Below are 11,945 nucleotides of genomic sequence, written 5' to 3'. Positions count from 1 at the left end.
AGGCCCAACACACCTGAGAGACCCAAAACGGCTGCTCATCTTCATCTACATCAAACGTCACCTGTGTTAGAAGGGTTTGTTACAAAATCCCAGTCCGCGGGGGAAACATGCAGTTCACTCATCCATTAATCCGTTACTCATCAGCAGGTAAGTCATGACTACAAGTTACAGTTCACAGTGTGAGATGATATTTCAAAGGAAAAATACTGGTTTGACTTAACCTTGGGGCAATGACTTAGTATGTGACGTTGGGTGGGGTTGTGTACAGTGAGGTTACCTGCAATGCCTCTATGCGGGCCTGCAGCTGCAGCCGATCCTCCAGATCCTGACAGCGCTCCTCCAGGCTCAGGATCTGCTCCTGCAGTTGGTTCCTCTCCAGCTCCAGCTCCTCCACAACAGACCGCAAACCGTCTAGAATCATCAGCAAAGACTAAACTTACTGGGGATGTGACATGAACATATAAAAGCAAATGACAAAATAAAGGCCACTCAGGGGAGGTGTATTTAGCTCTAACAGGATACATTCAGCAGAACAGTAAAGTTGTGTCACCTCTTTTAGTTTTTCCATTTACAGAAATATTGTTTCAATTTACTTTGTAATTCTGCTGTTTTTTCAAGCGCTGACAGTTTACCATCAATGAAACTTCCAGCACAGATGTAAGCAGCTAAAAGGGGATAACTATTTAAAATGTACTGTACTGTAGGGCTGTCACTTTTGATTCAAAAGTTGAATTATCCACATAGGGAAACTGAAAATCACGGCCTTGCAGTTGTATGGCCCCGCGCACCAGTCAAATTGCACTTACAGTTTACATCCATGTCTGTGAACATATGGATGCTTCACACACACATCTTTCCCCTGCAACACGGAAGATCTGTACAATCACCACAATCAGCACGAGATCAGCGTCAGCAATTCAGTATCTGACCTGAAATATGATGTTGAGTAATGGCCACAAAAGTGTTTACGCAAACATAATGATGTCACAGCTGACATTGACCTCTTGGATAGAAAATTTCAGAAACTCATTATATCAAATTAGAAATTACTGTGAAATTTTAGCACATGAATTCTTGAGTTAGGCCCAAAAGCATGTTTAATGAGGTCACCGTGACCTTGACCTTTGACCACCAAATTTGAATCAGTTCATTTTTGAGTCTTAGTCAAGTCAAGTCAGGTCAAGTCAACTTTATTTGTAGAGCATATTTCATACAATGTAGGCTCAATGTGGACATTTTGAGGAAACTACCTCGAGGCCATCTTCATATAAAGCATTCACGACAATGAGACCTATGCAAGGTCAGAGTGACCTTGACCTTTGACTATCAAAATCTAAACAGTTCATCCTTAAGCAACACAAACATTTGGGCAAAATTCCCTCAGGTTGTTCTTGAGATATGGCATTCCCAATAAAGAGACAGTCGAGGTCATAGTGACCTTGACCTTTGACCACCAAAATCTAATCAGTTCATCCTTGAGTCCAAATGGATGCTTGCCCTAAAATTGAAGAAATTCTCTTGCGGTGTTCTTAAGATATCTCGTTCACATGAATGGCCAGATGACCAGATGGACGCATGAAAGTACACACAGCTTATGCTTCTGGCCTCGGCTATTGCCGGTGCAGGGGCATTAAAAGAAAATACAGAGGGCAGAGTCCCTGCAGAAAAATACACTACCACCCACTGGCAATGCATCAAGGGTGGTCATTGAGATGAGTCTTGACATTGTTTTTCAGGAAAATTCAGAGTAATATAACACTAACTGAAAATATCATAGTGGTGAGGCTGTTAACTGAATTTTAAAAATGCAACTACCTCAGGTCACTACAATAATAACATCTGAAGCTGCCTGCTAGCTTGTTGCTCAAGTAGGGCAGTGAAGGCACCACAGTTCCACAACATAATTTATGATCTAGCTCTGCAGGTTGCCTTTCAATTCATTGTACCAAATTATGTGTTGACATATTGGGACTTCACTTTTTGAAAAATGTGACAGCTCCACTGTATGAGTACAACTGGGAGAAGAAGAGGTGAAAATCTATTGGAAAGGTGAATTAGTGGGAAGTCATGATCACAGGGTCAAAGTCTGACAGAAAATGACATCTCTTTTCAGCACGGGCTAATCGAAAGGATACTAATTAATTAAAAGACAAGTTGTGAAATGCTTTTCCAGGGCTCAAGATTTGGACAATAATAACCAAAAAGTACATCAGTCAGTTTCCCATTTAAAACACAACTCTTGAGTTATTTAGGCCTGTAAACCTTTGGGTGATTGGTTGGTCATTATGCTCTTGTCTGACTCTCACTAGACAGTGGTGTTACAACAATAAGGCCATGTGTCCACCAAAGCATTTAGTTTCTCAGCCAAATAAACACCAGCTGTTGTTAGTCAACAATTGCATTTGTCCTCTGTGATGGTTGGTCTTTATGGTATTTGTCCCGCCCCTACTCCACTACGATTGGACGGCTGGCGACAGTGACGAGCACTTCCATATAAGTATTTATTTCTAACAAATGTTTTAAATAACTGCTGATGTATTTATTGGCTTCATGACAAGCAGCAGCTTAAAAGACAACAAGATGGGATGAGACAAAAGGAAGAAAAAAAATAACAGAACATGCAAACAATGAAGAAACAAAACTTACCACAGATGGGGAGTATCTTGCCACCTACATTCATATGATCTCACAGCCACTCGGTGCATTCAGTGGACTAATCCAAACAAACACTAGCCAGCTCAACCAGCATGCACGTGTCCAAAAATGCAAACCAATCAATGAGTTGGTCGCTCTTGGGATTATAGTAATTGTCCCAGAGTTTTTTGATAAATGTGTGGTGATCTTCAATTTAGTTTTCTACAATGTCACTAAGCAGATGAGTCTGCTAGTAGAAATAAAGGCAAGCTGAACCAAGTTAATCCCTATAATATGTTATCACAATACCCCAATATTGACAACCACGGTGTTACATTCACAATATTGGTCAGTTAGAACAAAAAAAAAAAATAAAAAATCAAAAGCCATAATCCAGCACTCAATAAAATAAGTTTGGAGTGTTATGGTGAAAGAAAACCCAAAATGTCAACCCAAAGACAAAATCCCAAAGAAATGTGCAGATGAACGTGTGCATGCCAGTGTTAACTGTCTAGCACTTCTCACACCTGTATCAGGAGTACTGTACTCGGGCCACCAACCTCCCATGTTCTCTCCCTCCATCGGGGTCGTGCTCTCAGAGGCGCTCCGTGGGTCCTGGAATGACGCCTGACTGTCAAATTCAAAGTCCTCCTGCAAGTGGAGGAAACTTCATTGAAGCAGGGTAGTGACAGGTTATAAACATCTATTCATAAATCCTTGGCCCAACCACCTCCTGATCCAGCTTGAGAAAAACTGTTAACATAATAGTAATGAGCAGCTTGGAAATAACATCTCGTTGTGATTATTGGTACTGATATTGTAATTGAGATATGATTTATAAGTTTGGAAGGAAGTATCATGTTTTTCATCATTATTCTCATTTTTGCTGAAAAATATATGAAAAGGATCATGAGAGGATCTGTACCAAACAAAGATTTTTTTTCAAGTCTGAAGACTATGGTTAGCTGGCTGGGACATGTCAGAAGCAGCATCAATAAAAGAAACATTTCACCGATATAAAGATGGTCCTAAAATAAAACTAGTCCATATCTACAGTAGAAAACGCAAATACTTTTGAAATTGCTGTTTCAGAGACAAGGGTGCTTTTGCTCAAGATGGAGAAAACCTATAACTACCAGAATACACTGCGTCATGCCAGACCAATAAACACTCCTGCTGGTGGCTTACGTAATGCATCCCCGTCCATATGAAACAATAGTGGCCAGCTGGCAAGAAACAAGCAAAAAGCCAACATGGTTTATTTATTCATGAAGCGTAATACACCCCAAACCTGAGGACAACAGAAATAAACACTCAGCAGAACACAGTTCATTCAGGTAACTGAGACAAATACTGCACAGAAGCAACAAACACTGAGAATACTCTCTTACAGGGACAGAGACGTTCACTCATGGCAGTCAGGGGTCCAAAAATTAAACGGAGGACTTGTCATTTTATGCTTTCTTTTTTAAATAAATTATAATAACAGGCTATACACTGGATTGATTTCATAACTTTAAAGAAGCTTAAAGTGTGCACTGTGCAGCTGTATTACCTAGGAAAATAGAGGCATTGGATCAGGACACGGTATCGGCAGAGATTAATATTAAATTTCTCGGATCGCGACAAAAAATCGCGATCGAGACATCCCTATTTGTTACTTTTTTTAAGAGTAAAAATTAACTTCAAAAGCGATTGTGGAGAAATTATTTTAACTGTATAGCCAGGATCATCAGTTTACTTGCAGCCTGACTTTACAACTGCTTCCAAACATTGCAAAGCCTCTGGAAATGTGGCTTGAAATAGTAAGAAAGCACATATAATGTCACAGTTGAGTTTCTCAAGTATCTACAAAAATCTGAGTGAAAATAAATGTTCCCAACTATTATCAAAGCGAGTTGAAAACAGCTCATTTTGAGGATAACAGCATTTCTCCAGACTGCTTAACTGGAGCTTGGTGATGGCGTGACACAGCCCAGGAAGTGCTTCCTGTACTCCAGCAGACAGTGGTACTTTTGGCATTAATGTGTCTTTAAAGTTTGTATAGGATAAGTTTGTTTGAACTTTGTTCCCTAAAACTATGTCATTGGAAACATCACAGCATTTCTATGCATTTAACACATGTCTGAAAGAATGCTGGTGTAACCATGGCACAGCCACAGTCATGTCAGTCCATCCACCTACCTGCAGGCTTCTCTGCGCCGGAGCTGCCAGCTTCTTGGCCCTTTGTTGGCCGAGCCCCCGAGATTGAGCCAGCTCCTCCTCCAACTCCTGCTGCCGAGTGGCCAGTGCTGGATCGGAGCAGCCAGGAAAGAACCAGTCATCCTCAATCAGTTTTGTGCCACAGGGAGAGGGGGAATGTTGGGTTGGATTGAGGATGTATTTATGGATGGAAGGTGGGTATAAGAGGGGGAGGACAGAGTGATGGCAGAGTGAAAGAAGATGTTTCTCCAAGACAGTATGGGAAAGATGGAGAACAGATAGGTGTGCAGGCAGAGATAGTGTTGGTGGTTTTGATGAAGAGGCAAATGAGGCACTGTCAACACTGCATATAAACTTTGCAACACAGAAAACAGTTTCATCCAACAGTGAAAGAAAAACTAGAAACAAACTGTAAGAGAAGAACGGAGACAGAGACTGAGAGAAGGATGGAGAGAGAGAGTTACTCAGACTGTGTGTTTGCACTTTTGCATTTGCATAAAGAATGTGGACCTGAGGAACACTTGAAAAGCAACATTCTGGTCAGAGCCATGCACACCTAATTTGCATAGCAAAGGAAAACAGCAATCAAACACGTGGGAGATGGGGAGCACAAGTGGCTATGGGAGGAGGGAGGGGGCCCATTTGCATGAGTCACACTAGCAGCCAGTGTTACACCACTGTTTCTTTCACAGAAGGAGCACACAGGTATTTAGAGTAACACAGCTCAGGTGCAGATCTGAGGGGATTCTTGCAGTGCTTTGAAATTTGTTTGGATTTTCATGTAGCAGCATAGGATGCAAGCAGGGTGATGCCAAATTGATTAGGGCTGAACAAAACATGTTCCCATCTGTTTTGTGACAACAGGCTGAGTTTTGATGTGTGTGTGTGGGGAGGCTCAGATCAAAGGGTGGGGCAGAGAAGGAGAAGGAGTTCAGTGGGTTAAGCAGTGGGCAGAGTGGGTTTTGTGTAAAAGCAGGGTTAAGCAGAGAAGGGCTTGATTCAAAATGATGCAGAGGGAAGTTTGACCTCTGAGAACCCTGAGAGGTCAAATTTGAAATAAACATGATGGTGTGCACTGTTAGAAATGAATTAATGCTTTTCTTATTAAGTGCACAATTGTTACAATATTTAAAGCTTACCTACTATACTAAAAGTACTATGCATAAAATACAAGATTATTATAACTGAATATCATTTAGAACATGCAGTAGGACGGGGTAAGATCTTGGACACAAAGTTGAATAAAACAAGTGTGAAGCAGAATAGAGGCAGTCTGCATTACGCAGAGTACTTCACAGTCCTCAGCAGGAGGGAATATATATAGAGGATAAGTAAAAACAAGAAAGACATGAGTATTAGTTGTCTGCTTCAATATCTAAGAAGTAAATCTGTCTTGTTTTCCAGGAGGTTTTACTTCTTTCAGGAGAATTCTCCTGGTACAATCGTCCTGATAACATGACCTCAACATTCTGTTCCATTCTCTGTATCAGTCTGGAATCTCTGCCACCACAAACACTTTGCAGAAATTACAGTCCATTAAGGCTGACTTTAGTTGACAATGTAAGCGGCCAATCAGGGTCTGTGTTGTAGTCGAAGACATAGCATGCAGGTTGCCGCTTGCAGAACAGTAATGGCAGCAGTAACAAGTAATAACCCTAATGTTAGCGGAGTAAACACAGCGATTAGTAAAGTTATTGCAGATATAGTTTACAGTCAGTAACAACACACAAACAACAAGAGGATGCACTGGCTGAGGAAAAGATGGCCTCTTAGCCCTCTAAACACAAGAGCTGCTGGTCTCCAGCTGCTTCCATCAGTTAGAATGTCTGTTATTGAATGACTGTGGTGAACCCGAAGTAACCCTTTTAACACCAATGCCACACAATAACACAAACTCTGAACAAATCTGTTCAAGGCAGCAGCAGACCAGCATCTCCTGTGTTCAGCAATGTTAAATCACTGTTTTTTCTCAATGGAATCTAGCTTTGAAGGGAGTAATATAACAGCTTAATTGCTCAGTTTTAAATCTCGGTATAAATGACAGGTAAAGCTGCAAAAATACTCTCAGTGTAGCATACTTTTTTTAGGGTGGGCCTTTTTCAGTGGCTAAAATACAATTTGCTCCTGACCCCTCCACAGCAGTTGATTGCTTAGCTTTCATGTTGAATTCCAGACTGCCTATCTAAACTGGGGGCATGCCAACTGACATCTACTGTATGTAGTACACTTTTTATGGCTATGGATAAGTACCCCATAAAAAACCACTTCAAAAAATCTGAACTATCCTGTAAAGTGATGACTTTTGTCCTGAATAATATAAATGACCCTGTTACAAAGACTTGGTGCAGCCAGTTTCTGGTACAGATATTGTGGGCTGCAGCAGCAAAGCAGTGAGGTGAAAGCTCATCAACAGCCAGTGATGTTTAACGTCTCTAGATATTGTTTAAAACAGCTATAACTTCTAACTTAGACACCATTTGACCCAGTGAAACAGCACGCTGTTGTCACCCCAAAAGCTCACATCAGAGCAACTTGAGACACTTTCCACGTCAGTAATTTCACTATTTGCAGCAGCACTTGACGACAGAAAATGAGCAAGTTAGTTTTTATGCTTCCCTTAGTAGCTCCACCTCACATACATCACCAAATATTACACCAATAGGAATGACTGGATTGAATGCAAAGCTGTAAAAGAACAGCCTCACTGACTGGGCCTGAGCTTTTTCTGTCAGCTTTAGAAGAGATGGTGGTGAGTGAGAAAGCGTTAATTACTGTGAGGTCTTTGAGTCTCATTACTCACACTAGCTTCATTAATGTCTCCTCCACTTGACTGAGTCAGTAATTTAACAGTCAGCAGCACACACAGCTGATTCAAACCAGCAGCTGCAATTCATGTAAGAGGGAGCACTGGCATTTTTACTTTCAGTACGTCTTTGGTTTTATTGAACTTAAAAGAATGACATTATTGTCATTCCTCTTTTTATATACAACAACTAGCATGTCTAGAGGGATTACTGTTTTGGGTGCTCAAATATCTGTTGACTTGTACTTGTATTAACTAATTCCTTCTTCCCATGTTTTTGAAAGAAATCAGGGCAATTTGCTCAGGTCTAAAAGTGTTAAGGCACTTTAGAGGTAGTCTTTCTAAATTTTAATGCTGTTTGACACAAGGTGCATATTGCTTTTTGACTTGTCAACTTAGCCATTTGGGAGTTTTTTTTAAGTGAAATGAGCCATTCAGAAGCAAAGTGGTGTAGTTTTCCATCACTGCAGCAACAGGAAGCAAGAAGCTGCTGCAGCAGCTTGACTTTAGCCCACAAAAAACCCATTCTATATCAGTGTTATAACAAATATTAGTCTTCTTCCTAAAGTTAGTATAAATCTCACCATCCCACCACAACAGCAAATGACAGAGTTGTTTCCTTATATTTGATGCTGGGAAATTATTATTGATGGATTATTCCAAAAATATTTAGTGTGGCCACACCTGAAATCAAAGGATGAAAAGAAGAAACAGAGGGACAGAAGAAGAGAAGGGTGAAGGAACAAAAGAGGAACAACACAGGAGAGGGGAGAATAAAGGAAACCAAACATCAGACTCTAAAATGCAGCCTGACACTGTACTGCCTGCAAGCTCGCCGCAGCAGACGGGAAATTCAGGGGAGCTGCAGGCAGTACAGTGAGCCAGAGCTGCACTGGGGGCTTGGGGGAGCCTGCATGCACAAAACTGATGGGAAACTGTTCTGTGTGGCTGCTCCCATCCCTGGAGCAGGGGCAAGAGGAGGGGAGTGGGGGGCGGAGGTCCATGAGATGGGAGGCAGCACAGGATAAACCATATGCTCCCCATTAACAGCGGTGAGGACGGGCAGGGGGGTGGTAAGAAAAAGAAAATAATGTTGAGTCAGACAAAAGAGGACATGTGGTCAACAGTGAAACACAAACTCTAAATCTCTCTCTCGCTGCTACACAACATGGTGCTGCTGTAGTTGATGTTGGTAGTACTGCTAGAGTACTGCATAATTCCTGCATTATACTGAGAAATGTTTCCAATATTTTGTCCTCAGCATTTATCAGTTCTAGTAGACTCATTGGGCCTCAGTCACCAACCGCTTGTAAGAGGAAATTTCTTCTTAAAACCCAGTTTCGCAGTTTTTACAAATATTCTGACATGCACCAATGTTATCTTGTCTTAGATTTGTTCTTAGGTGAGAACAGAATTTACGCACACAGAAGAGCTTTTTTACAAATATCTTCTGCTGACATGTCTGTGAAGAATAATAGGTGATTGCTTTTTCTTCAGTTCTACAGTTATATAATATTTTGGGATTGATATTACTACAACATATAACATACAATATTTTTAGAATTATTTTATTTTAAAAAAAGTATTATTGCATTTTAAAAATAAACAAGTTAACATCAGTTATGTTAATAGGTACCACGCCGTCGAGTAATTAATGATTGTTCGGGCTAGAAAAGATCTCGGGCAGTCTGAACAGGTGAGACAAAAAGATACGAAGCAAAGCAGCTTTCAGGGTAAGTTATGAAATTGTCAGCCTTCAGCTTTTTTTGCTTTTTTTGCTGGGCGTTTACTTATGATAATTAGGAACAACTGAAACACACCTTCAACTAACAAGGACATGGAATTCCTAATTATAAGAACACAGATGCAAACAGTTCTTCTGACGTAGACTTTTCTTAAGAAAAAACTTACCAAGAAATTGGTAAAAAAAGAAAAAAAAAGGGAAGATATTGGTGAATGAGGCCCAATATTAGAACCATTTTACAATATAATGCAATTCAATTAAATAGCGCCCCAAATACAGCCTCCAAAGAAAAGTCAATTGTACTTTTATAGCCCATAAATCCTTAACCCAGGGGCTTAACAACAAATACAGCATCAACACCCTCTTTTCTTTGTTCCTCTGTATGAGGAAAAAACTCAGAAAGAAACACGAGGGATCCCTCTCCCAGGACGGACAGACATGCTTCAAAAGTTTGGATGGGAAAAATGCTGGTATCCTGGTTCAAAACTAACAGTTCATCTTTTAGACTCTCGAAACTAATACTTTTCAAAGGTGTAATCAAATTAAGAAATGATCAGTATAAAGATGACAGAATAATCAATAATTATGCCAATTAAAGTGAAAAGAAACAAGACGTTGGTTAAAGTGGATTTAGGCAACAAGTTAAATTACAGTATAAAGGAATACTTCACCGCCCAAATGATCATTTATATGTCAAATACTCACCCTGTGATGTGTTCAATTAAGGAAGAAAACTTTTGTTTTGCTCGTCTCCATGGTGAACAAAGAATCCAAAACAAGCAAACATTCTTGAGGAACTGAAGTCATAGGGGTCCTTGTCCGAAAGCACCAAAACTAAATCAAAACATCTGTTTACAAAAACCTCATGACTCGCACAGCATAATCCATTTGTCATTTATTCAGTCCTATGCTCACTACTTCCCAAACACAGGCATATTCCCTAAAACTCTAAATGTGCAACACTTCTGTATATAAACAGCCTCATGCATGGGTGAGTAATGCTTTTGTGCAGTTTATGCCAAAGTGTTTTACATTAACTGTTTTAGCACAAATGCACGTGTTTTGGAGGGTCTTAGCATTAAACGTTGAGAACAATGAGACTTGTGTGAGAGTTTGTGACAAATCTTTTGATATAGTTTTGCTGTTGTTAAACGTGGACACCTGTGACTTCAGTTATCAAGTTTGTTCACCTTTTTTGGATTCTTTGTTTACTTGGAAGAAAAACAAAGGTTTCGTCTCTGAATTCAACACAACACAGGTTGAATAATTGATATAGAAACGATAATTTGGGGGATGAAGTATCCAGTAAGTAACCACTGACATACTTGTAATATGTACAGACCAGAAAAACCATTTTGCTAAAAATTGTGGCATGTGCTGCGTTACACACAGAGCAGCTTATCAAAGAGAACATTTCCAATCATATATTAGTTACCGCAGGGTATTTTCTCATTCAGTGCATGAGCGTTGGTAGTGTGTGAGATTATCTACGCAGATTAGGTGTGCATTAGGCAAGTATGTGCACATTAAAAACTCCAACATCCTCGTGTGATTTTCCATACATAATAAACAAAAGACCAGACTTGTCACTGGATTGTGACTGATATTTTCTCCAGAATTTACCTCCTGGTGATAAACAATGGAGCCTGTTGAGTTTGTGCCATCCTCTAGTAACAGCCTTACCCTCTCTTTCCTCCTCCATGTGGCTGATGCGGAGGGCCATGGCGGCTTTCTCCTCCTTGGCCCGGTCCCTGGCGCTGACAGCCTCAGCAACCATCTCCTGCCACTCCAGTACCTGGCTCTGAGTGTCATCAGCACTGCCCGACTCACTTGCCTGTGACAAGAGGGAGCAGAGAATTAGAGGAGACCTACAATGAACAGGTTTCATCACACAGCAACATTCAGAAAAAGCCCGGAGGCCTGACCTGAGAGGCAGCCCTCTTGGTGAACTGCTCCAGGTCTGCTTGGAGGGTCCTCTGTTGCTCCTCGTACACCACCAGCTTCGCCTCCAGCATTTCTTGTAAACATAAAACACACAATGTTCATTTTGGCATCACAGCTACCAGTGACATATTTACCTAGATTTCCAGTCAAGTTCAAACATACAGCAGGAGAGAAAAGTTAACAAAGGAAACATGATGTTTCTGTTACACTAAACATCAGCACAGAAGCAGGAGCCGCTCAGGTTTGGTTTTAGTACCATTCTTTGCTTTGAGCTCCTCATATTGCTCCACTTTCCAGAGGTTTTCCTCCCTCTCTTCCTCCAGTGCTGTGATATGACTCCGCAGGGCAGTCAGGTCTGGGGGGGCAGCTCCACCCTAAAGGGAACCAAGCAAACATCTTTTAAACGGGTTTCCTTTTTTTGGCTCACAGCCCTGTTTATAGGAGTTCCTCATGCAGTCCAATCAGAGCTCTAATCCGGAGTTTTACATTTTTACTTCGCATTAGAGCTCTGACTGGACCCAAAAAATCAGGTCCGACCGTACATGAACCTGAGCAGTCTCTGTCCAAGCCTGACCCGAACCCAAACCACAGCAACAGTTTTGGGCACAAGCACAATTA

At 40.9% G+C, this 11,945-nt stretch overlaps 1 protein-coding gene across 2 annotated transcripts in view; it reads right to left on the bottom strand.

Annotated features, from left to right (window-relative positions):
- si:ch211-220f16.2 (golgin subfamily B member 1) overlaps positions 1-11,945 on the bottom strand; it is a 45,017-nt gene that overhangs the window by 20,514 nt on the left and 12,558 nt on the right. The window contains exons 12-17 of one of the 2 annotated variants that reach the window (XM_042484843.1): positions 11,584-11,701; positions 11,309-11,400; positions 11,067-11,217; positions 4,819-4,925; positions 3,162-3,285; positions 278-411 (exon numbers count right to left, since the gene is read on the bottom strand). In XM_042484843.1, coding sequence (XP_042340777.1) covers positions 278-411; positions 3,162-3,285; positions 4,819-4,925; positions 11,067-11,217; positions 11,309-11,400; positions 11,584-11,701 — 726 coding nt within the window. The remainder of the gene's footprint in view (positions 1-277; positions 412-3,161; positions 3,286-4,818; positions 4,926-11,066; positions 11,218-11,308; positions 11,401-11,583; positions 11,702-11,945) is intronic. The other variant, XM_042484854.1, reaches the window with a different exon arrangement.

Source organism: Plectropomus leopardus, chromosome 1 (genome assembly GCF_008729295.1).
Source record: "Plectropomus leopardus isolate mb chromosome 1, YSFRI_Pleo_2.0, whole genome shotgun sequence".
NCBI classification, from domain to species: Eukaryota; Metazoa; Chordata; class Actinopteri; order Perciformes; family Serranidae; genus Plectropomus; species Plectropomus leopardus.
The sequence above is the reverse complement of the archived record's forward strand: the minus strand, read 5'-3'. Positions and strand labels throughout refer to the sequence as shown.